This window comes from Puma concolor, chromosome C1, assembly GCF_028749965.1.
Source record: "Puma concolor isolate L17-30 chromosome C1, mPumCon1.1.hap2, whole genome shotgun sequence".
Classification (NCBI taxonomy): Eukaryota; Metazoa; Chordata; class Mammalia; order Carnivora; family Felidae; genus Puma; species Puma concolor.
This window is the reverse complement of record NC_141674.1, coordinates 73,658,014-73,685,256: the sequence shown is the minus strand read 5'-3', so window position 1 is coordinate 73,685,256 and position 27,243 is coordinate 73,658,014. Positions and strand designations below refer to the sequence as shown.

Genomic DNA, 27,243 nt, shown 5'->3' with positions numbered 1-27,243 from the left:
CATAGATCAGCTATTTTTTTCTATAAAAAATTTTTTGGCTTCCATTATCTAAGATTTATAAGATTAAATGTAGTATTCCAATAGATGGGTTATTTTTCTCATCTTTTTATAATCTTTGCAGTTCTGTGAATTTGACCTTGATTAAGGAAGCTGGGTGCTTTTTTCCTGTGTCCTCATTCATTTAAGGTTTTCATATCTTAATGATTTCAGCTTCTTCTGGACGCAGTTATTGTAGAACTTTTATATTTCTCCTTAATTGTATGCCTCTATTTCCATAGCTAGTACCTGTTCTCTTTAAGATCTTGGTTCATCAAGATGCTTGTAGTTGCACTGCTTTCCTTTTTCCTTCAAAATATTTTATATTTAATTATTATTTAATTAAATCCATTATTTTGTTGGTTTTTAGTACTTCCTATTCTGCATTTATACCTACCTTATCTCTGAGGGATCATTTTGAAGATCTGGCTAATGACCAAACCTTCTTTTTTAATTTTAATGTTTATTCACTTTTTGAGAGAGAGAGAGAGAGACACAGAGTGTGGGTGGGGGAGGGGCAGAGAGAGAGGGAGACAGATCTGAAGCAGGTTCTGGGCCCTGAGCTGTCAGCACAGAGCCTGACGTGGGGCTCGAACTCGGGATGGCGAGATCATGACCTGAGCCGAAGGTGGATGCTCAACTGACTGAGCCACCCAGGCACCCACCAGAGTACCTTCTGAGAGAAAAAAATCAACTTACCTGAATTATTAAAAAATATGAACCAGTAAGCAAATGATTTCAACTTAATTTGCTGTTCAATCTTGATTGTATCAGGAAGGAGTTTAGAGTAGTGTTTAAGAACACAGGCTCTGGAACCAGACTATCTAGGTTTCAGAAAGTCTTTTGCTACTCATCTGATGATCTTGGACAAATTACTTGATAATTCTGCTGCTTTCCTCGTTTATAAATTGGAGATAATAGTTACTATCTCATAGGGTGGTTATGAGGAGTAAATGAGTTTATAAATGCACTGCTTAGAATAGTCCCAGCATGTAATAAATCCTAGGTAAATAATTGGGTCTGGTGGTGGTATCTGATTTGCTGATTAAAAAAACAAACAAGGGGCTCCTGGGTGGCTCAGTCCATTAAGTATCCAGCTTCAGCTCAGGTCATGATCTCATGGTTCGTGAGTTCAAGCCCCGCGTTCGGCTCTCTGCTGACTATTCAGAGCCTAGAACCTGCTTTGGATTCTGTGTCTCCCTCTCTCTCTCTGCCCCTCCCCTGCTTGGGCTCTGTCTCTCTCTCAGAAATAAACATTTAAAAAATTGTTTAAAAAATTTTTTTTGAAAAATAAAAATATAAAATTTGGAGGACTCCAAGAATAGAATTATAATGATTGCTCTTGGCAAAGTAGGGTAAAAGAAAATAGTTAAGAAATACAACATGAACTATTAGATTTGCCAGTACTAAAAATTAGTAGCAAAATTTTCTGTTACTCCACTTTTGAGCTCCTGAATCAGTTGAATCAAGAACAAGAGGAAATACGATAACAGAATTGGTAGTATGAAAACTTACCGTTCACAATTACTTGTTTATGTGGAACAACATATAGAAATAAATTGTCAAACATAACCATAGGTTTCAAATTTTTGATTGACGTATTTTAATAAGGAAAATACTACAAATACGAATTTTTTAAATGTGTACCATTTTCATCATTATTAAATGCATATAAAAATTGCATTTGAAGAGAAAAGGTTTTGCTACTTAAAAAAATTTCAAAACCATTATAAAGCAAAGCTTTTTCTTAGGATAAACCTATTCCAGAAATTAATTGAGACCCTTTTAAAAATCAGTGTAGAATAAAATATATTACTGGCTTTCAAAGTTTTTCAGATGGTAGATCAGATTGGAGCTATGGGATTCTTTGAAATAACATTATAAGAAAATAAAGTGTATGTTTGTAATATAAAAATGATTGCTTTGTGAACAAACAAGTCATTGGACTAATTACAAGTATTTTTCCTAACATTCCTCTGCTACTTATATTTTTGATCTAATACATGGTTATGGATTTCAAAGGTTTAAGAAAATTCTGGAAGAGAAAAGCTTAAAAGTGATTTAAAAAAAATTCTACAGATTGAGATTTTTTTAATTTGAATTTTGGAACATCTTGGTCTCATTCGCAGAATACAAGTAGAACCCTAGTCTGCAGATCATCAATTGATACCATTACTGGTTCTGGAAAATAGCTCAACAGTTCTGGTATTTGATAAAGGGGCTTTATTTTCATCTAAAATTATACTGGTCAGATAATATTTGAAAAATACTTATCTTCGGTAATGATTACACTAGATTTGAATAAATGGACCTAAGGAGTGCATAAAATAATTTTAAGAAGATAGTTAGATCCCTTCGACTTCCCCTGCATCCCTTCTACTCCATTACCTAATTAGAGTTAGACTAATGTAAATTGACTAGCTTATATAGTAACATTCCCATTTTCTATGTGTACAGTACTCTTCTTTTGACATTTATATGCACTCCCAGCAAGCCAGAGACAGTAGAGAGGAAATATTAATATCTACAGTTTATTAGAAGTCTGTCCCCTTCTTTTTACAAAAGTTTTTGAAAGAGTTGAATTTTTATCTCAGCTACTAGTTTTGTGACTTTGAGTTAGCAAGTTGCTCTGGAATCTTCAGTTTTGTTATAGTAATTACACTGGCTTCCCTCTGAGTGTTTTTTTATACCTTGGTTACATGCTAAAGTATCTTACCTACATTATTTAATCCCAACAACTCTCTAATGTAAATACTACTGCCCCTATTTAACAGAAAAGGAAACTACAGTGTTATCTGTCCAGAGTTACCAAGCAATCTGGTGCCAGAACCCGACTTCACCTCAGGTCTGTTTGACTCCAGAGCCCCAAGTTTCTAAACCTCTTCTATTTTCCCTTTCATCTTGGAAAGATGAATAGTAATACCTACTTCACAGACTTATTGGAAGAAAATGAATGAGTTAAATATAAAACACCAGACTGACTTTTTGAAGGTCCCTTTTGCATTTATAATTAACATAATTCCATTGGTAGTTTTTCTTTTAAATTATTAAATCTTTACTTTTTAGTTTACCATAGACTTTAATGACTCCCATTACGTGTTTTTTTCTCTCAAGGATATATTGACAAATTTGGCCTGAAGACCCAAACAAACATTTTCAATAATATTTCGTATAATATTTCATAATTCAGGGAAAAGAACATCAAAACATTTAGTAGTTACATTCAATTTACATAGAAAATCTGTAGCTGGTTTGAGAGTAATTTAGAAGTCAGCTTAAACAGCATTATTCAAGAAAGTGGCATGTTTTAAGCTTTAGCCTATCTACTACTGGTAGAGCTGCTACTGGTGTGTAAAACATAGAAGGATGAAATGGAGGTTAAGCTAACTGTGCGTGAAATTGTCGTCGCTAAAGAAATTTCACAGTTACTTAAAATAGCTTCTCTTTTGTAGTGTGTCTGTAGTATCAATACATGAGCTATTTCTTCAAAGGAAACAAAAATATGTCTTCAGTAGATTATTCTAATTATAGTATTAAAACATTATTCACAAAGAAGCTTTTTTTTAAAGATCTGAATATTTGGCAACAGTTCTAGTTCAGTGAAAGAATCACTAAGACTCCTACATAGCAACGGTACAAAATAATAACACAAATATTTACTTAATAATAGCTACTAACATTTGTTATTATGTGAAGCTGCTGTTCCAGGCCCTTTATATTAATTAATTTATATAATCCTCACAACAACTCTGAGGTAAGTGCAATTATTATCCCATCTCATAGTTGAGTCTAAGTCCTGGAGATCTTGCCTAAAGTCATTCAGCTAATAATGGTTATAAATAATGTATAATTTATGTAGGAGAAGTTTTAAAATATTTTATGTAGTTATTTCATTGAACTGAAAATATTAATTTTTTAATGTTTTCTAAATGTGGCATTTCATCTATCTTCAATTAAAAAATAAGGGGCGCCTGGGTGGCTCAGTTGGTTAAGCGACCACCTTCGGCTCAGGTCATGATCTCGCAGTTTGTGAGTTTGAGCCCCACGTCGGGCTCTGTGCTGACAGCTCAGAGCCTGAGGCCTACTTCAGATTCTATGTCTCCCACTCTCTCTACCCCTCCCCTGCTCACGCTCTCTCTGTCTCTCAATAATAAATAAATGTTAAAGAAAAAAAAATTTTATGAATGAAGAAAGGGAGGGAGGGAGGGACAGAGGAAGGAAAGAAGGAAGTCGGGGTGCCTGGGTGGCTCAAGTCAGTTAAGCATCTGACTCTTGATTTCAGCTCAGATCATAATCTCAAGGTCATGAGATCGAGCCCTGTGTTGGGCTCTGTTGTGGGCATGGACCCTGCTTAACATTCTCTCTCCCTCTTCCTCTACCCCTCCCCAGCTCACTCGTGCGCGTGTGCTCTCTCTCTTTCTCTCTTTTTCAAATAAATAAATGTAGTCCGTTTTTTTAGGTATTTAACAAGTTCGGATCAAGGTTCTATCTATGCATATTAAAACATTTTGTCACATTTGCAGATTACCATATTTAAAAAGGAAATAAACCCTTAAAGTAATTCATGATCGAGGCTGCCTTACAACCTACATTTCTAGACATACCTCCCTCAGAGTCAAAATAAACTTTGTTTATACCATAAATATTTCCTCTTGGTATGGGCTTTGAGAATGTCAAAATAAGACAATAGTTAGTCACTGTCATCGAGGAGTCAGGTAGAGAAATAGGCATGGAAATTGGGCTGCTAGAATGCATTTGGCAGGATATTTTACTGAACTAACGCATAATATCCAGTGTTATGAAGGTAACCACTAAAAGAATTAGGAATAAGCTAAAAGTTGAAAAGAAGACAATAAATCTCTTTAAGTTGATATATTGAGAACTGTAGATATAACCATGTTAATCATTACTAACAGAAGAACTAAAAACAGTTTAAAAGTTATTGAATGGCAGGTAGGAGACAGAGGAAAATTTTTACTTCTTTTATACCCTTCTGTACAGTTTCTTCTTTATTACTTCCAGATGCATTGGTTTCCTGAAAGAATTCAGTGAAATGCATGCTGTAAACAAAATACACTTATGTGCTATGAATGCACACAGAAAGAAGGGCATATAACCTTTTAAACCATTTATGCCTTTTAAGGGCATATAAACTCCCAGTGATAAGGCAAAGATAGTGAAAAGGCAAAGTCATGAAAAAGAGGGCCATCTCAGATAGCTTGGTTATGATGAGAGAGGGTGCTGGTTAGGAAGGTAGGGCCTATGTACCTTGGTAAGAAGTTTGGACTCTGTTCTATAGGCAGGGGACAAAATTAAAAGATTATAAACAATGAACCGGCGTCAGATTTGTATTTTAATTACATTCGTTGTCAGTGTGAAGGAAAATTGATAGGACAGAGGGGAATATGGTTGCCAGAAAAATATATTGCTGTTTTCCAGAGGCAAGATAAAAGGGCTTAAGCCAACATATTGGTAGTAAAAATGGAGAAGGGACAGTTCTAAAACAGATTTAGGCAATAAAACCTTCAGGATTTATTGATTATACTGGATTGGAAGGGGGAATAGGTGAGTAAAGATGCTTCCCATGTTCTTATTTGAGAAACTGGTAGCCTCAACAAAAGAAGACTACAGTAGACCTCAGCTATTTGCATGGTAGCCCCCTAAAGGCAGTAGTAGTTGGGGATGAGAGAAGGGGCAGTAAAGAGGATAACTTTTCATAAAAGCATACCCCCGTAGGTACAGACTGCCTTTTCAGTTTTCCTTCTGAAGAAGTGTTAAAAGTTTTAACTTACAAGGTCATAGATTTTATCTGAGTACCTTAATGAAATGTAAAATTGATAGTGTGCTTGTCAAAAAATAAAATGTGTTGAATGGTCTAATTTCTTTTGTTCTGCTTTCATATTGCCGTTCTTAATATTTAAAATATTTAACCTTCTGGATTATTACAGCTTTATTTTTGTATCTTTTTACTATAAGGAGATTACCTTCTTTAGTTTTAATAGAGTGCAACCATAATGTAGTTTGTGCTGGTTGTGTTGTTTTATATTTCATATATTTGTAACCTTTTTTTTTAAGATATTTGTAACCTTTCTTAAAGATGATCATAATTGCCCATTTTATGACAAATAATGATGTTCAGTTTTGACATGGTAATAACACCAACAGAATTTAATTCTCTTTTGAAAAGCAGCTTTTGCTACCATATATAGCACCTTTGTGGTCAGTTTTTGAGGCTATTGAATGTTTGGATTTTGAACCATATTTTGTCTGGATCTCAGTTTTTCAAATCAAGAAGAAAATGTATTGAAAATGTATTTTTCAAACATTAAGGAGCAAAAAGACATTGAACTTTTTATTGGAAACTATATACTAAATAGCCGTTTTCTAAAATATTTTTACTTTACCAAGGGGCTAGTTGGTTTTATTTTAAAAACTACTAAGATATTCAAGCTGGAGCGCCTGGGTGGCTCAGTCAGTTAAGCGTCCAACTTCAGCTCAGGTCACGATTTCACAGTTCATGAGTTCGAGCCCCGTGTCAGGTTCTGTGTTGACAGCTCAAAGCCTGGAGCCTGCTCAGATTCTGTGTCTCCCCCTCTCTCTCTGCCCCTCCCCTGCTTGCACTCTGTCTCTCTCCCTCTCAAAAATAAATAAACATTAAAAAAAAAAATTTAAGATATTCAAGCTTAGGCTCATTTTTACTAATTCTTTGGGTATTTTGAGCTCAGGAAATCTATGGTGGTGTGTCAGATCATTTCTTTTCATTCTGTGATGTTTCCTAAATATCAGTAGAATTGAATGTGTTGTTCCCAGATGATGCCCTTGGGTCATTCATACTGGTGGCTGAAATGTAAAGGGGGAGGGGGAGTATATCTGTGGGTGTATTTGTTTTCATGTGACAGTCCAGTCGTTACAGTCTTACCTCTTGGTGATGAAATTCTCTTTGTTTTAGGTACATATGCAAATTCTGTTATTAACCACAACACTGAAAGAAACCTTGTTCTTTTTTTTTTTTTTTTTTAATCAGATTTCATATTTGGAATGATCTGATTTGGAGTGTGATGATGTCAAAACATTTTATATTTTGGTTTTTGTTTCACTTTGTTTTAATACATTTTTATTGAGCTTTTCAGTGGAACAATGATTGTATGTTAATGAAAGATTCCCCTGGTGTATTCTTACTTCCTTGGAATTTAATTTAAATTAAGGTTGATGTTAGCTTGTTTTCTAGCTTTCTCAATCTCAGAGCAGAAACTAAAGATACAAAAATAAATAGCACTTTAATACTATAGTAGAATAAGCTTTAAACTTAGGGAGCTTCCTTAGACATGGTCATTGCTTTGTTTTTTCAGAGTTCATTAGAAAGCACCTAAAAATCAATAGTGTAATCTCAGGGATATAATGTTAGAGAATTATCTTTACCAGTTTGGTTTTCTATAATTGTAAAACTGAACTTCCCTAATCCTCCATATTCATTCATTGTTCCTTTGCAAGAATGTCATTAGTCAAAGGGTATGAAAGTGTCAGCACATAAACTATTTGCCTTATACATCTGCTGCTTCAGTGACTTAAAGTGAAATCTTGATCAAAGCTTTACTACTAGATCTCAAAAAATGTAGTACCCTAATTGTCCATGTGTAACTGTAACTTGTTTCTAGCACTCTGCACTTTAAAAAAATATCAACAAATACGGGAATGATAAAAAAAATACCAGAAAATATGGGAATGATTTGATGATGAATAATGAATTAAAATTTAAGACATCAGCAGATCACTAAACGTATAGTTCTGTTGAAAATGTTTTTCTTGAGAATTAACTGACCAAATTTTGCTACAAGTAGCTTCTGCGTGGTGTATTTTGTCCTTCATATAAAAGAGTAAAGTTAAGGGGCGCCTGGGTGGCGCAGTCGGTTAAGCGTCCGACTTCAGCCAGGTCACGATCTCGCGGTCCGTGAGTTCGAGCCCCGCGTCGGGCTCTGGGCTGATGGCTCAGAGCCTGGAGCCTGTTTCCGATTCTGTGTCGCCCTTTCTCTCTGCCCCTCCCCCGTTCATGCTCTGTCTCTCTCTGTCCCCAAAATAAATAAATGTTGAAAAAAAAAATTAAAAAAAAAAAAAGAGTGAAGTTAACTTTAAGAAATTACACTGGATGCAGTTAACCATTTGGAAGAATGGCTTATTTAATATATTTGAGTGCATCATCATTGTTTTTATTTAAGAGCTCTAAATAATACACTCTGTTTTAATTGTGTTATAGCCATACTCCCTTATTTTTAAATCTGTACATTTTATTTAAGAGCAAGCCTTCAGTAGACCTGTAAAATAGTGTGACTCCCCATATCTGAATTTTATTCAACTGTTAAAAGTTTTTCCTTTTGCTCGTGTAACATTAGAGCATTTTCTTCATATTGCTACTTAATATTCAAAGTTTTGTAGTTTTTTCTGAATGTACCAAGTTGTATTTATATTAAAGCTTTGCCTTTAAGAGGATTTCAAAAATAAGAGTATATGGCTGCAAGCAAGGCTTCGTAAGGGAAGAAAACAGTATTACAGCATTTGTCTTGCTTTGGCCAATGCCCATTAGGTATACTTTCCAGAATTGGCTAGTCTCCTGTTTGGTCATTTTGCAATTTTTGCCTTGTTAATACTTGAGTATAGTCCACGGCAGTGATTCTTCTGTCTGTTCATTACAATTACTTGGGTATCTTTAAAAGTCGTAACAGTAATTAAAGTACTGATACCAGGATCTTATCCCCAAGTATCCTAATTTAATTTGTCTGGGATGGGTTCAGAGATCAGTAATTTTCCTGTTTCTGCATGTGTCTAGTTGCTTTTTAATGTACACTTGATACTGTGATTTATATGTTTCTAGGTCTCTAGATTATAATACCATGTGTGCAGAGCATTGGATTTTGCTCTTGCATACTGTTACATTATGGGTGAATACCTTGATCTTAGGGAGTCTTGGTTTTTAGCTTTATTAAAGAGTGGTTATTCCGGTTTTTTCATTAGTACTAAGGTGAATTCTTTAGCATAGGCTTAGAAGTGGTAGATAGAGTTTAAATGAAAAGCCAAAGGGGTTTGCCTAGCTCTACTTTCTAGCACAGTGAAGCTGTTGAAATTTTTGTCCATCTCTTATGGCCCATAGAGAATGTTGTCTATCGTTATGTCTAGAATTCTTAGCTTAATATAGTTCAATAGTTCTTAAATGTGCATTTTTGGGGGAAAGGCCAAGTTTTGAAGAGAGTTTATTCACAGATTTTGGGAGTACCCCCTTTTTGTGGCTCCCTCCATTCTTTGATGTTACCTTCAATTTCCAGCTGCTCTGGCATCACTAAAGTTAAATTTTTGATTTCTCAACCCAACAACACTTGTTATTATTTCTTATGAGCAAGAGACTGCCTTCTGGGAAAATTAGTGGAAGATGTCTGACATGGAGCGAGTTTATGGGTTTGTCGTGGTAGTGCGATGGCAGAAAAGTTAGCAAATTCAGAAAATTTACATAACTCAAAAGTAGTGTCCCCTTTGTTCAGTGTTATAAATTAACATGTCATAATCTAGTTATCTGGTGAGAAACTGTATAGACATTTTTTTTGTCTTGCCTGTTAATTTGAACCATTTTGTATAGCCACATAGTTATACTTTAATTACAGAATAGTTATCACCACAAAATTAAGATTTTGGCTGTTTTCTGTATATGAAAACCTCATTATAAGCCCTAACTAAAAAAAAAATTTTAAACAAGAGGTTGGCCAAGTTGGTATGTGAGGGAAAAAAGTATTATATTCCAATAAATTATTATTCTCTGATAAATTAATATCAGAGAAGTCTTGCTATAATCAAAAGGAGTATAACTCTTAAAAACGGAATAAACTGGGGCGCCTGGGTGGCGTAGTCGGTTAAGCGTCTGACTTCAGCCAGGTCACGATCTCGCGGTCTGTGAGTTCGAGCCCCGCGTCAGGCTCTGGGCTGATGGCTCAGAGCCTGGAGCCTGTTTCCGATTCTGTGTCTCCCTCTCTCTCTGCCCCTCCCCCGTTCATGCTCTGTCTCTCTCTATCCCAAAAATAAATAAACGTTGAAAAAAAAAAAAAAACGGAATAAACTGAGGGTTGATGGGGGGTGGGAGGGAGGGGAAAGTGGGTGGTGGGCATTGACAAGGGCACCTGTTGGCATGAGCACTGAGTGTTGTATGGAAACCAATTTGACAGTAAATTTCATATTAAAAAAAAAATCAAAGGAGTATATTGTTCCAAAATATTAGGAAAATATATGAATCTACAATTGAGATACATACAAATAATAATCTTGGTAATACTTAAAATATCTTAAATTGGGAAAAAATCAGCAGACCCCAAAGCTGAAATTTATTTTAAGAATAGTAAAAATCACTTGTTTTTTCTTTTGTTTTTGATTTTACCCATTCTGACAGGTATAAGATGATATGTCGGGGCGCCTGGGTGGCGCAGTCGGTTAAGCGTCCGACTTCAGCCAGGTCACGATCTCGCGGTCCGTGAGTTCGAGCCCCGCGTCAGGCTCTGGGCTGATGGCTCAGAGCCTGGAGCCTGTTTCCGATTCTGTGTCTCCCTCTCTCTCTGCCCCTCCCCCGTTCATGCTCTGTCTCTCTCTGTCCCAAAAATAAATAAACGTTGAAAAAAAAAAAAAAAAAAAAAAGATGATATGTCATTGTGGTTTTGATATGCATTTCCCTGATGATTAGTGCTGTTGGGTAGCTTTATATGTCTGTCTGCCATCTGTGTATCTTCTTTGAAGAAATGTCTTTTCAGGTCCTCTGCCATTAAATAGATTATTTGGGGGTTTTGTGTTGAGCTATAGAACTTGTTTATTTTAACAATATTGATTCTTATCCATAGACATGATAGGTTTTTTCATTTTTGTGTGTCCTCTTCAACTTCTTTCCTCAGTGCTTCATAGTTTTCATAGTACAGATATTTCACATCCTTAAATAAGTTTATTCTGAATATTTTATTTTGTTGCAATTATAAATGGGATTCTTGATTTCTCTTTCTGCTTCTTCATATCAGTGTGTAGAAGTGCAACAGATTTCTGTACATATTGTATCCTGCAACTTTTGAATTCATTGATTCAGTTGTTTTTTGGTGGAGTCTTTAGGGTTTTCTGTAGATAGTATCATTTCATCTACAAATAGTGATGGTTTTACTTCTTTTTTACCAACTTAGATGTCTTTATAACTTTTTTTTGTCTGACCTCTGCAACTAGGACTTTCTATACTATGTTGAATAAAAGTGCAAGTGGATATATTCTCGTCTTGTTCCTGATCTTAGAGAAAAAGCTTTCTGGTTTTCACCATTGAGTATGATGTTAACTTTGGGTTATTCATACATAGCCTAAGGTATGTTCCCTCTAAATCTGCTTGTTGAGAGTTGTTATCATGAATGGATGTTGTACCTTGTCAAATGCTTTTTTTTTTTTTTTTGTACATTGAAATGATCATACAGTTTTTATCCTTTGTTTTGTGAATGTGGTGGATCACATTGATTGATTTGTGAATATCGAACCACCCTTGCATTCCTGGAATAAATCCCTCAATCATGGTGAATAGTTTTCTTTTAACATATTATTGGATTCGGTTTGCTAATATTTTGAGGGTTTTTGCATCCATGGTCATCAGAGATACTGGCCTGTAGTTTTCTTTTTTAGTAGTGTCTTTATCAGGTTTTGGTATCAGGGTAATGCCTCATTGAATAAATTTGGAAGATTTCCTTCCTCTATTTTTTGGAATAGTTTGAGAGGAATAGATATTAATTCTTCTTTAAGTGTTTGATAGAATTCATCTCTGAAGCCATCCATTCCTGGACTAGTTTATTGGGAGTTTTTTGAATACTGACTCAATTTCATTACTGGTAATTGGTCTGTTCAAATTTTCTATTTCTTACCGATTCAATTTTGGACGTGTGTTTCTAGGAATTTATCCATGTCTTCTATATTGTCCAATTTGTTGGCACATAATTGTTCATAATAATCTCTTATAATCCTTTGTATGTCTGTGGTGTTGGTTGTTATTTCTCCTCCTTCATTTCTGATTTTGAGTCTTCTCTCTTGATGAGTCCTGCTAAAGGTTTATCAATTTTGTTTATCTTTTCACAGAACCAGCTTCTGGTTTCAATGATCTGTTAGTCTCTATTTTATTTCTTTCTGCTCTAATCTGTATTATTTCCTCCCTCTTACTGGCTTGGGCTTTGTTTCTTTTTTTTTTTTTTTTTTTTTTTTTAAGCTCCTTTAGGCTTTAAAGGTTAAGTTGTTTGAGATTTTTCTTGTTTCTTGAGGTAGACCTGTATTGTTGTAGTCTTCTCTCTTGTAACAGTTTTTGCTGTATCCTAAAGATTTTGGATCATTGTGTTTTCATTTTCATTTGTCTCCATGTATTTTTTAATTTCTTCTTTGATTTCTGAGTAGCCCCATTCATTGTTTAGTAGTATGTTATTTATCCTTCCTGTATTTGTGTTCTTTTCAGGTTTTTTCTTGGTGATTTTCATACCATTATGGTCAGAAAAGATGCCTGATATGATTTCAGTCTTTTTGAATTTATTATGACATGTTTATGGCCTAATGTGATCTATTCTGGAGAATGTCCCATGTGCACTTGAAAAGAATGTGTATTCCACTATTTTTGTATGGAATGTTTTGAATATATTTGTTAGGCCCATGTGGTCTAATGTGTCAATTATAGCCACTGTTTCCTTGATTTTCTGTTTGGATGATCTTTCCATTGATGTAAGTAGGATCTTAAAGTCCCTTAGTACTATAGTATTACTGTGTACTTCTTTTCTTATGTCTGTTAATAATTGCTTTATGTACTTAGCTGCTCCCATGTTGTGTGCAGAGATATTCACCACTTTTATATCCTCTTGTTAGAAGTAACCAGTGTTGGCAAAGATGCAGAGAAAAAGGAACCCTCATGCACTGTTGTGGGAGTGCAAATTGGTGTAGCCATTGTTGAAAACAGTGTGAAGGTTCCCCCAAAATTAAAAGTAGAATTACCATATGATCCAGTAATTCCATAACTATTTACCCTAAGAAGATGAAAACACTAAGTCAAAGAGATGTACTTCTTTGTTTATTGCAGCATTATGTACAGTAGCTCAGTTATGAAAGCAACCCAAGTGTCCATCGACAAATGAAGGGATACACACACACACACACACACACACACACACACACACAGAGTGGAATATTACCCAGCCATGAAAAAAAAAGTCCAAATGCTAGGGATGCCCAGGTGACTCATTAGGTTAAGCGTCCGACTTCGACTCAGGTCATGATCGCACAGTTTGTGAGTTGAAACCCCGCATCAGGCTCTGTGCTGACAGCTCGGAGCCTACTTCAGATTCTGTGTCTCCCTCTCTCTGTTCTTCCCTGCTCCTCACACTTTTTCTCTCTGTTTCTGTTAAATAAAAAAAAAAGTCCAAATGCTAAGAGGGAAAGTCAAGGAGTTAAAATTTTTAACCTTTTTAAATCCTTTCATACTTTATGCCCTAGAGAATTTCTGTTAGAAGTAGCATATTTCCAACTTTTCTTTTCGATATTTATTTTGAGAGAGCACATGAGGGAGGGCACATAAAGAGTAAGGGAGAGAGAGCCCAACATGGCTCTCTCAGTGCAGAGCCCAACACGAGGCTCTGAGATCATGACTGAGCCGAAATCAAGAGTTGGACACTCAACCGACTAAGCCACCCAGACGCCCCTTAATAATATATATATTTTATTATGTGAACTTGTGTGATGCCAAAGATGCTTATTATTACTTTATAAGTCACTGAAAGTTGACCACAATTTGTAGTTAATTTAAATTATTTATCATGAAAAACCAGTATTGTCCTATGAACAAATTCATAAGTAAAAAACCAACTAACATAACAAGTTAATGCTTTTAGAATTTAATATTAATAATGTTAGGCAGCTCTGAGATAAATTTTCTGTTTACCCTAGACTGAAACTAAGCACAATGTAGTCTAGTCTATAAGTTGATATCAAAGGAACTTGAAATATTTTTAAAGTTCTGTAATGAAAAAAGAGGTATTTAATTCTGTTAAATGAACAATTCTCTCCATTCAGCACACATACATTGAGAAGCTTTGTATCTAGTTCTGGGGATAATTATGATAGATAAGACATTTCCTTTCCACAAATTATAGAATATTTATAGTACATCTTAAGAACAGATTTCCACTGAAAGTACCACGAACAGAATAGAAAATAAACAGAAGTTTTCCTGGAGAAGGTCACATCTGAGCTGCTATTCACTAAAGAATATGTTTCTAACATTTTTAACCAGTTGATGTTTCGTTGTGCAGAGATGGGCTTTCCATGAATGCATTACAAGTGTGCTAGGATATGGAGTCCTTCAATCCTTGTGACAACCAAATGGAGACTGTGGTGCTCAGGGCCCAGAAAGCTATTCATCTGTTATAAGCAGCCGCCTCTTACCCCAGGACTCCATAAAGTTGTTAACGTGCCATGATATGAAGAATATTGGGAAACAGCAGTGTAGAGAAATGTTACTATGGAAGCTAATCGAATCTCCACTTAGAGTTTCCGAGGGATCACAAACTTGCAAATAAAATATAAATCAAATAACCAAATTTTACTATGGGCCTTATAACTTTTTAAATTTTCTTAATTCTGGTAATATATACATAACATAAAATTCACCATTTTAACTATTTTTAGTCCTCTATCTCCAGAACTGTTCCATCTTCCTAAACTGAAATTCCATTCCATTCTCAGTAAACAGTAGCTCCCCATTCTTCCCTCCCCCAGCTCCTGGCAACCACCATTCTACTTTTGTCTCTCAATTGACTCCTCTAAGTACCTCATAAAAGTGGAAATGTACAGTATTTGTCGTTTTGTAACTACTTTGTTTCATTTAGCTTACTGTCTTCAAGATTCATCCATGTTACAGCATGTGTCATAATTTTCTGTTTTTAAGACTGAATATTTTGTTATATGCATATGCTGCATTTTGTGTATCCATTCATCTGTCATTTGAGTTGGCCTCTTTTTGTTACCAAATCATATAATTCTATTTTTAATTTTTTAAGGAGCCACCATTTTATCTTTCATGGTGGCTGCACCACTTTACAGTTACCAACATAAGGTCCCAGGGGTTCTAATTTCTCCACATCCTCACCACCACTTATTTTTTGTGTTGTTGTTGTTGTTCTTGTTGTTAATAGTAGCCATCGTGATGAGTGTGAAGTGGTATCTCATTGTGGTTTTGATTTGTATTTCCCTAATGATTAGTGATGTTGAACATCTTTTCATGACCTTGTGGGTAATATGGCCTGTTACTCTTAAAGATATTCTGAGGGGTTGTCTAATGGATTAACTAAATCTTACTCAAAAGTGACTTACTGTATAAAGTTATGTCAGATTATTAGTGCTGCAAAGACTCTTCGGAGATTATCAGTTTTTTGGTTTTGTTTCTAATTTTAGTTAACATATGGTGCAATATTGGCTTCAGCAGTAGAATTCAGTGATCATCACTTATGTACAACACCCAGATCTCATCACAAGTGCCTTCCTTAATACCCATCACCCATCTCCTACCCACTTCCCTCCATCAACCGTCAGTTTGTTCTCTATTGTTAAGAGTGTTTTGTGGTTTGTTTCCTTCTCTCCCTCCCCTCCCCCCATCTTCTCAGATGTTCATCTGTTTTGTTTCTTTAATTCTACACATGAGTGAAATCACATGGTATTTGCCTTTCTCTGATTTACTTATTTCACTTAACATAATACAATTTACCTCCATTCACATCATTGCAAATAAGCTTTTATTCTTTTTGTGTATACACACACCACATCTTTATCCATTCATCAGTCAATGGACATTTGGCTGTCTCCATAGTTGGGCTATTGTTGATAATGCTGCTATAAACATCAGGGTAAATGTACCCCTTTGAATCTGTAATTTTTATCCTTTGGATGATCGTTAAAGTTCTTAATCTGAAATCCATCAGTATTTTCAGAGAGTCCATGAATAGTCCGAATTAAAACAATTTCATCGGGGCGCCTGGGTGGCGCAGTCGGTTAAGCATCCGACTTCAGCCAGGTCACGATCTCGCGGTCCGTGAGTTCGAGCCCCGTGTCGGGCTCTGGGCTGATGGCTCAGAGCCTGGAGCCTGTTTCCGATTCTGTGTCTCCCTCTCTCTGCCCCTCCCCCGTTCATGCTCTGTCTCTCTCTGTCCCAAAAATAAATAAACGTTGAAAAAAAAAAATTAAAAAAAAAAAAATTTCATCAGATTCTCAAATGTATCTATGACCCTCAAAACTTTAAGAATTATTGATTTAGCTCAGAATCTCTAAAATGTTTAAAAATTCATTATCACTTGGGTAGGTAGAATTAAAATGAATTTCTGATTTCTACTTTGTGCTTTTTTATATTTTCCAAAGTATTAAATATAATCATACATAGTACATGGGATTTTTATGTTACTTTATAACTTAAAAAGTAAAAGTCATCTTTAGCTCTTGGACCTATAATGGAAAAAACAAATGTAAAAGCTAACAAATAAAAACAAATGCAAAAGCCAACAAAATATAGTATGTTCTTATAATTGCCTGCCTTCTCTTAGAGTCCTAGCATTCCCCTGTCACTAAAAAAAAAAAAAAAAAAAAAAAAAAAAATGGGCAGGCTCTAGAGCTTAAAAAAAGTGATGTTTACCATTGATTCCATTTCAGCTAAATTCATTGCAATAAAATATTTGCATTGGAGTTTTTCATAATGAGCTTTTACTATAAAGAGATTGTGCAGGTTCTATATAGCTGGAAAAGCAATATTTACCATTTAATTCATTTCAAGTGAATTTCATTAAGGGAAAAAATTTGCATTTTAGTTCTTTCTAATGAGATTTTACTGGTTTTTTCATAATATCTTTACATAGTACATACTATAATTATTTTTTAAAGATATTGAGGTTTTTGGGGCACCTGGGTGGCTCAGTCAGTTGAGCATCTGCTTTTGGCTCAGGTCATGAACTCACGGTCTGTGAGTTCGAGCCCTGTGCCAGGCTTTGTGCTAACAGCTCAGAGCCTGGAGCCTGCTTCAGATTCTGTGTCTCCCTCTCTCTCTGCCCTTCCCCCACTCATGCTCTGTCTCTCTCTCTGTCAAAAATAAATAAACATTAAAAAAAATACTGAGGTTTTTTTTTAATTTCATTTTAAAACACTGATTACTTAATTTTAACAGCAACCAGAAAAAAATTCTCATTAAGTATCTATGTTGGATAGATGAATAGAATACATACCTGTGTTCAATATAGCATTTTAAAAATCCATAGGAAATCTTAAGGATTTTGTGAAGAACTTCCAAGGACATCTTACCTATTCAAATCCATCATCAATTCTCCATATCTCCTTCAATCTTTTTCCTACTAAATCTAAATTCCTCTATCATTTAATGTCCCCAGGCCTCTATTTTCTCTTCTGTTGTACTGGAACTACATAGTTCTCTCCAACTCTGACATTTATTTTATTCCATATTATCTGTTTAACTTCAGTGTTTATGCTGTGAAATAACTACATTTTTAAAACTATACCAGTTTTTTCAATTCTTGTCTTTCTTTTTGCAGCTTTATGCGGGTGCTATCCTTGAAGTTTGTGGATGAAAATTGGGGAGGTTCCCTCAAGTCCAAGGTATGTAAAATTATCTCCAGCAAATTCTCACTTTAATGATTTTAAATCAGCATTTTACAAGAATAATTTTATTAAATATTCCCAAGAATAAGAATTTTTAGGATTGTACTTTCTCAACAGTATATGTATTTTTTCCACATTTGTCTTTATGGAGGTAGTTTTATAGTAATTGTTGAATACTAGTAGTTTACTTTAAGCAAGCATAATATATGATATAACACATAATGAAGTGATTATTTTCTTAAAAGGAGAGCCTTTCCTTTACCAAGTATAAATTTTACAAGAGCTTTTGTTTTACCAGATATAAATATAATCCCCTTAAATAGCACACCATTCTAATATATCTTAAATGTGAATTCATTTGTATAAAACCCTCCTAAGGAACAATTGGAGTGAGAATAGACCTGTACAAAGTGACAAGTCGTCAAAAAGAGAATTAATTACCATAAAATTTGAGGTGCAAAGAAGTTGCATGTACATGTACATCTTCACAGGAAATTTTAAAGATAAATATGTAAAAGGATAATTGTGAAAATGTGTTCTTTTGGTTGACATCACAGTAGTGGAGCTTTGCATGTCGAAAAAGACACGGGCTAAGACTTTTCTGTTCTGTCCTGGCTTGTCATTTGAAAATCAGTTTTATAAAACTAAAATTGTCTAAAGGTAAAGAAGTTCTTTTGTTTGTTTGTTTTTTAATTGAAATATGTAAGTGCTCTATTATATGGCTTATTTTTACATCTCCTGACTTTCTCATGACTTCTTGCCTTGTTCACTTAATGGCAAGATAATTTTGTGGCTTTAGTATCTTAATGGCAAGATAATTTTGTGGCTTTAGTATCTTATAAAACTACCTGTATTCACAGATGCCCTTTATTGCTGACCTAGCATTATTTATGATAAAATATTGCTCATTTTGGCACAGAAATGTAATAGTAAGTAAGGCCCAAAGCAGATACACATTTAATTAAATACATTCTTTGTTAGAATAAACATATTCTAATGTAGCACAGAATATATCTACTTCTGCTTAGGGAAAAAATTTCTCACGCTGAATTTTTTTTTTTTTTTTGTGCCTTCAGCAAATAGATTTTATTATGTCTATGGTAATAATTTTTCTACAGTTGGAAGTTCAATCTTTAAAATTTTGAGTGGAATTTATCAAACCTTGTAGTAGAAATTAATTATATATACATTTCTTATGTATGCTTAAATTATCATACTTGGGGTGCATGTAGTCATACTGTCTTTTCCTTTTGAAAAGCAATTAGAGTTTAATCCTATGTATGAATATTTAATGTAAGTTTAAAATGAAAATGATTGTTTAATTCTGTAATATATAACCATATTCAATATAATTATATATGATGCCATTGTTTTCTGAGTCCCTGAGAAGCTGGCATATTTTAAGTATAACCATTATTATATTCCCTAAAGATATTCTGGAATAGGGCATGAAGGACCATTGTCACTTGTTGCAGTAACTACAAATACCAAACTAACTTTCATGTCATCATTGCTTTATAGTCTTTGCCATCAACAAACCTTTTATTGAACTTAAACCACTCAGTGCCTGTGGGGAAAAAAGTCCCAAATTATATTCCAAAGCCAATTCCAGGTCTGGCTCTTAAGATTCTTCTGACTTCCATGTTTTGGTTGTTTAAGTAGAAAGGGCAGTCTGAATACTTTCTTGTAATCCTTAATATTTTATTGAAGTATATAATTGACATAGTGTTTCATGTGTACAGCATATTCATTCAACAATTTTATGTATTCCACAGTGCTAACCACAATAAGTATAGTCATCATTTGATACCATACAGTGTTATACGATATTACTGACTGTATTCTCTATGCTGTACTTTTATCTGACTTATTTATTTTATAACTTGAAGCTGGTAGCTCTTAACTCTATTCATCTATTTCACCCATCCCAACCCCCATCCACTTCTGTGGCATCTACTAGTTCTGTGTATTTAAAGTCTGTTTTTTGGTTATTTTATTTTTTAGATTTCACATATATGTGAAATCATATGGTATTTTTCTTTCTCTAACTTAACTCACTTAGCTTAATTCCTCTAGATCCATCCATGTTGTTGCAAATGGCAAGATCTCATTCTTTTCTGTGGCTAATACTCCATTGTGAATTTCATACTTTGTTTTTTTAATTAAAATGTAATTGACACACAATTTTACATTACTTCCAGGTGTACAACATAGTGATTTGACAAGTCTATGCACTAATGGGCTGTACTCACATGGGCAGAGCTACCATCTCTTGTTATACAGTGCTATTACAATACCATTGACTACCTTCCTTGTATACCTGTTCTATCTTTAGCCATGCATTCATCAGTGGAGACTTGGGTTGCTTCCCTATCTTGGCTATTATAAATAATTCTGCAGTAAACATAGAAATGCATATATCTTTTTTTTAATTAGTATTTTTGTTTTCTTTGGATGAATACCCAGTAGTGGAATTATTGGAATATATGGTATTTCTATTTTAAAATTTTTCAAGACCCTCCATGCTGTTTCCACAAGTGACTGCACCAATTTACATTCTCACCAGCAGTGCATGAGAGTTTCTTTTTCCCCACATCCTCACCAACACTTGTTATTTCCTTTTGATTCTAACCATCCTGACAGGTATAAGGTTATCTCTCATTCTGATTTTGATTTGTAGTTCCTTGATTAGTGATGTTCAGCATCATTTCGTAGGTCTCTTTGTCATCTGTCTTTTTTGTAAAGAAATCTTTTTAATTTTTTTTTTCTTAACATTTATTCATCTTTGAGAGACAGACAGAGCATGAGTTGGGGGAGGAGTAGAGAGAGAGGGAGACACAGAATCTGAAGCAGGCTCCAGGCTCTCTCTGAGCTGTCAGCACAGAGCCCGATGCGGGACTCGAACTCACTGACTGCAAGATCATGACCTGAGCCAAAGTCGGACACAACCGACTGAGCCACCCAGGTGCCCCTGTAAAGAAATCTTTTTAGGCCCTCTATCCAGTTTTTAATTGGATTGTTTATTTGGTGTTGAGTTCTGTAGAAGTTCTTTATATATTTAAGATATTATCAGATCATTTGCAAACACCTTTTCCCATTCAGTAGGTTACCTTCTCATTTTGCTGATGGTTTTCTTTGCTGTGCATAAGCTTCTTACTTTTGTATAGTTCCAGTAGTTTGTTCTTGCTCTTGTTTCCCTTGTCGAGAAGAAACCAAGAAAAATGTTGCTAAGGCCAGTGCTAAACAGATGCTGCCTATGTGTTCTTCTAGGACTTTGATGATTTCAGGTATCCCATTTAGGTCTTGAATCATTTTTAGTTATTTTTGTAAATAGTAGAAGAAAATGGCCGAGTTTTATTCTTCTACATGTAGCTGTCTAGTTTTCCCAGTACCATTTGTAGAAGAGACTGTCTTTTCCCCATTGTATATTTTGTCTCCTTTGTTTTAGATTAATTGACCATACCCATGGGTTGTTTTTTTTTTCTTTCAGACTTTGTACTCTATTCTGTTGATCTATGTGTCTATATTTGTGCCAGCACCATACTCTTGGTTAGTATGGCTTTGTAGGATAATTTGAAACCTAAGGTTTTGATACAGCCAGGTTTGTTCTTCAGTCTCAAGATTGTTTTGGCTCTTCAGGGTATTTTGTAGTTCCATACAAATTTTAGGGTGATTTGTTCTAGTTTGGTGAAAATGCTCTTGGTATTTTAATAGGGGTTGTGTCACATCTGTAGGTTGTTTTGGTTAGTATGGACATTTCACAACATCATTTCTTCCAGACCATTTGCATAGTATCTTTCCATTTTTTTATAGCATCAATTTCTTTTTTTTTTTTTAATGTTTTTATTTATTTTTGAGAGAGAGACAGCAAGTGGGAGAGGGGCAGAGAGAGAAACACACACACACACACACACACACACACAGAATCTGAGGCAGGCTCCAGGCTCTGAGCTGTCAGCACAGAGCCCGATGCAGGGCTCGAACTCATGAGCAGTGAGGTCATGACCTGAGCCGAAGTTGGATGCTCAACCGACTGAGCCACCCAGGTGCCCTTATCATCTTCAGTTTCTATTGTAAATGTTTTATACTTTTCAGAGTGCAGATCTTTCATGTCCTGGGTTAAGTTTATTCCTAAGTATTTTATTATTTTTGGCGCAATTGTAAATGGAATTATTTTATTTCCCTTCCTGCTACTTCATTGTTAATATATAGAAATATAACCAATTTCTGCATTATTAATTTTATATCCTGAAACTTTACTGGAATCATTGATCAGTTCTAATAGTTTTTTGGTGGTATTTTTAGGTTTTTATGTAGTATTTCATCTGCAAATAGTGACAGTTTTCCTTTTTTTTTTTTAAATAAGTTTATTTGTTTTGTGAGAGAGAGAACACATGAGCTGAGGAAGGAAAGAGAGAATCCCATACAGTCTCCATGCTGTCGGCATAGAGCCCGAATGTGGGGCTCATTCCCATGAACCGTGAGATTATGACCTAAGCTGAAATCAAGAGTTGGTTGCTCAACCAACTGAACCACCCAGGTCCCCCTTACTTCTTTTGTAACAATTTTTATGCCTTTTATTTCTTTTTCTTGTCTGATTGCTACAGCTAGGACCTCCAGTACTAGGTGGAATAAAAGTGGCAAGACAGGAAGTAGGCATCCTTTTCTTGTTTTGGATCTTAGAGAAAAACTTTCACCATTGTGTACGATGTTAGCCTTAGGTTTTTATATAATGGCCTTTATTATGTTGAGGTATGATCCCTCTAAACCCACTTTGTTGAGCATTTTTATCATGAACAATGTTGTACTTTGTCAAAGAATGACTTTTCTGTCTTTGTTGAGATGATCATTTGGTTTTTATCGTTTCTGTCATTAATGTGGTATACCAAAGTGACTGATTTAGGGTATTGAACCCTCCTTGCATCCCCTAGAATAAATTTCACTTGACTGTGGTGAACGATCCTTTTAATGTATTGTCGAATGATTGAATAATAATGTGTTGAAGACTTTTGCATCTATGTTAATCAGGGATATTAGCCTGTAATTTACTTTTTTGTAGTGTCTTTGTTTTGGTATCAGGGTAACACTGTCCTAGTGGAAAGTATTTGGAAGCTTTCCTTCTTCCTGTCTTTTTTGAGGATAGTTATTAAATCTTGAAATGTTTGGCAGAATTCACCTATGGAGCCATCTGGTCCTTGAGTCTTGTTTGTTGGAAGTTTTTTGATTACCATTTCAATTCCCTTACAAGTTAATTGGTCTGTTCAGGTTTTCTGTTTTATTTCCTGATTGAATTTTAGAAGATTGTATGTTCCTAGGACATTATCCATTTCTTCTAGGTTGTCCAACTTGTTGGCATATTAATTTTTCATAGTATTTTCTTAAAATCTTTTGTTTTTCTGTGTGTTGGTTATTCTCCTCTCATTTCTGATTTTATTTTGAGTCCTCTCTCTTTTTTTCTTCATGAGTATGGCTAAAGGTTGTAAATTTTGTTTCTTTCCAGAGATCCAACTCTTGGTTTCGTTGATCTTTTCTGTTGTGTTTTTAATCTCTATTTATTCCTGCTCTAATCTTGATTTTTTTTTTCTTCTAACCTTTTGTTTTTCTTTTTGTACTTTAGATGTAAGGTTAGACTGTTTGAGGCTTTTATTGTCTTCTTTACACGTCAGCCTATATTGCTATAAAGTTTCCTCTTAGTGGGCTCCTGGGTGGCTCAGTCATTAAGCATCTGACTTGTCATGATCTCACAGTTCATGAGCTCGAACCCCACTTTCTCTCTCTCTCCCTCCCTCTCTCCCCCCACTCCCCCGTTCTCTGTCTCTTTGCCCCTCCTGGGATTTTCTTTGTGTCCCTCACTCGCACCCTCTCTCTCTCAGAAAAAAAATAATAAATAAAAATTTCCCTCTTAGAATTGCTTTTGCTGCAGCCCACAGATTTTGAACCATTATGTTTTCCTTTTCATTTGTCTTTATTTTTTTTTATTTCCTCTTTGCTTTCTTCATTGATCCATTGGTTATTTAGAAGCATGTCATTTAGCCTCCATGTGTTTGTGTGTTTTTAGTTTTTTGGTGTATGATTTATTTCTAGCTTCCTTGTGATTGGAAAAGATGTGTGATATGTTTTCAATCTTAAATAAATGGAGACTTGTTTTGTGGCCTAATGTGATATATCCTGGAGAATGTTTCATGTGCACTTGAATGTGTATTCTGTTTGTGAATGGAATGTTCTGTTATATCCTGGAGAATGCTTCATGTGCACTTGAATGTGTATTCTGTTTGTGAATGGAATGTTCTGTAGATATGTTAAACTCATCCAGTCTAATATGTCCTTCAAAGATGCTTTTTCCTTATTGATTTTCTGCCTGGATGATCTACCCATTTATGTAATTGGGGTGTTAAAGTCTCCTACTCTTACTGTATTACTGTCAGTCTCTCCTTTTATTTGCTTTATTATTGTCAGTCTCTCCTAATATTTGCTTTATGTATTTAGGTGCTCCATTGCTGGGTGTATAGATATTTATAATTGTTAGGTCCTCTTATTGGATTGATTCTTTTATCATTATGTAATATCCATCTTTGTTTCTTGTTAGAGTCTTTGTTTGATAGTCTATTTTGTCTGATAAAAATAGTCTATTTTGTCTGATAAAAATGTTGCTACCCAGGCTTTTTTTTTCCCCACTTGATTTGCATGGAATATCTTTTTCCATCCCTTCACATTCAGTCTGTATGTGTGTTTAGATGTGAAGTGAGGTCTTGTCAGTGGCATATTGATGGGTCTTGGTTTTTGTTTTGTTTCTATCCATTTTGCCACCCTAGGTCTTTAGATTGGAGCATTTAGTCCATTTACATTTAAAGTAGTTATAGGTAGCTATGTACTTGTCATTTTATTGTGTTTTTGGTTTTTATAGTTCTTCTCTGTTTCTTGCTCTCTGATGAATTATTATCTATAGTGTTTTGCTTGGCTTTCTTTCTCTTTATTTTTTGTGTATCTGTTTTGGGTTTGGGGTTTGTAGTTACAATGAGGTTCATATATAATATCCTAAGTTTATAGCAGTCTGTATTCATTTCTTTATTGTTTTTTGTTTTGTTTTTACTTTTTAATTAAGGCCTTTTCCACTTAAGTCCCTTTAACATTTCTTGTAAGTCTGATGTAGTACTGATAAACTCCTTTAATTTTGCTTGGGAAGTTCTTGGTCTTTGCTTCAATTCTGAATGATAATTTTACCATATCGAATATTCTTGGTGGTAGGTTGTGGGTGGGGTGGTTTTCTTGTTTTCCCTCTCCGGACTTTGATTATATCATGCCACTGCTTTCTGGCCTGTAGTGTTTCTGCTGAAAATTCAGCTGATAGCTTTATGGAGTTTCCCTTGTATGTAATTTTTCACTTTCTTGCTGCTTTAATGTTTTTCCCTTATCTTAAACCTTTGACATTTTTATTATTCTGTGTCCTGGTGTGGATCTCCTTAGGTTCATCTTGTTTTGAACTCTCTGTGCTTCCTGAACCTGAATGTCTGTTTCCTTCCCTATGTTAGGGAAGTTTTCAGCTATTATTTCTTAAGTTTTCTCTTTTTCTCTCTCCTTCTAGGACCCTTGTAATGCAAATGTTTGCTGCAAACAGTTCCTGTTATCAAAGATATCCCTTAATATCATCATTTTTTTTTAGTTTTATTTATTTTTTTATTATTTTTCATTTAAAAAAAAATTTTTAATGTTTATTTATTTTTGAGAGAGAGACAGAGTGTGAGCAAGGGAGGGGCAGAGAGAGAGAGACACACACACAGAATCCGAAGCAGGCCCCAGGCTCTGAGCTGTCAGCACAGAGCGCAAACCAGGTCTCAAACCCATGAACCGTGAGATCATGACCTGAGCCGAAGTCGGATGCTTTACCAACTGAGCCACCCAAGCGCCCCTTAAGTTTTATTTATTTAAGTAATCTCTACACCCAACATGAGGCCTGAACTCACGACCCCAAGATCAAGAGTCATACTCTTTTCAGACTGAGCCAGCCAGGCACCGCTCTATGCATTTTTAAAATTCTTTTTTGGGGCACCTGAGTGGCTCAGTCGGTTAAACATCCCACTTCAGCTCAGGTCATGATCTCATGGTCTGTCGGTTCAAGCCCTGCATCAGGCTCTGTGCTGACAGCTCAGACCCTCGAGTCTGCTTCAGATTCTGTGTCTTCTTCTCTCTCTGCCTCTCCCTCTCCCTCCCTCCCTCCCTCCCTCCCTCCCTCCCTCTCTCTCTCTGTCAAAAATAAACATTAAAAAATAATAATAATTTAAAAAAATAAAATTCTTTTCATTTTGCTATTCAGCTCAGTTGCTTTCTGTAGCAGTTAAGGTCTTCCAGATCACTAAACCATTCTTCTGCATCTGCCAACCTACTGTTGATGCCTCCTAATGTATTTTTCATTTCAGTTATTGTATTCTTCAACTCTAATTGGTTCTTACATTTTCTCCTTTTTGAAGTTCTCAGTTCTTCCATTCTTCTCTGCAATCCAGTAAGCATCTTTATGATTAATCTCTGTCAGCCACAAGGCTTGTCTGTGTTTCATTTAGTTCTTTTCCTGATGTTCTGTCTTATTCTTTCATTGGGAGCATATTCTTCTGTCTCTCCACTTTGCTTTACTTTCTGTGCTTGTTTCTGTGGATTAGGCAGAACAGCTACTTCTTAACTTGCAAGAACAGTCTTGTGTATTGTCATCCCCTGTGTAGACTGTGAAGCTGATCAAATGCATGTTGAGGTGTCCTGGGGCCCTCCAGAGGGTGCCCTAGCAAAGCAGCTTGATTCAAGGTGGGGCATGTGCCTGGGGGTCCCATGGTATTCTGTGTACATGGCATTTTGGTAAGACATCTGTAGGTGAAGTGGGCATGGTCAAGGTGGTCCTGGAGCTCTCTGTGTAGAGGGTGCCCTGGAAGGAGATCTGAAACCACAGTGGGTGTTGGTTGTTGCTATCCCAGGGCTCTCCAGGTAGAAAGTATCCTGGTAAGACAGCTGAAGCTGAAGCGGGTGTAAGCCAGGGTGTCCCAGAATGTTCAGTGAAGGGGTGGCAGAGGACTGGATCTGGGCCAGCATGCGCTGGGGGTTCCAAGAGCTGAAGCAGGTGAGAGCCAGGAGTCCCTAGTGCACTGTGTGCTCAGGGTGCCCTAGGAAGCCATTTGAAGCCAAAGAGGTTGTGGGCCCAGCGTGCTGCATCACCTTGGCACAACTGCTAGATCTATAGTGAGCACCAGCTAGGGGTGTCCCAGAGTGCACTGTTCTAGAGCTGCTTGGTGGGGTGGTTGGGGCTGATGCGGGCTCTGGGGCTCACTGAAGCAGCAGGCTGGTTAGGGTACCTAGACCCTCTTCCCATCCAAGCTATCCAAGTTGAAGGAGAACATAAACCATGGTACTGCCCAGCCCCTCCAGCCTGGAGAGAGTACCAGCAGCAATCCCACCATTTGGCAGTGTTCTAGTGCTGGATCTTGAAATTCTGGTAAACTTTTAAACCCATTTTTTGTCTATACCCCAGGGTTTCTGTGGCTGGTGTGGGATGGGAAC

General features: G+C 35.7%; 1 protein-coding gene across 2 annotated transcripts in view; it reads left to right on the top strand.

Annotated features, from left to right (window-relative positions):
• SELENOF (selenoprotein F) overlaps nt 1-27,243 on the top strand; it is a 59,663-nt gene that overhangs the window by 14,829 nt on the left and 17,591 nt on the right. For both annotated transcript variants that reach the window (XM_025935252.2, XM_025935251.2), the window contains exon 3: nt 17,640-17,703. In XM_025935252.2, the coding sequence (XP_025791037.2) occupies nt 17,640-17,703 (64 nt within the window). The remainder of the gene's footprint in view (nt 1-17,639; nt 17,704-27,243) is intronic.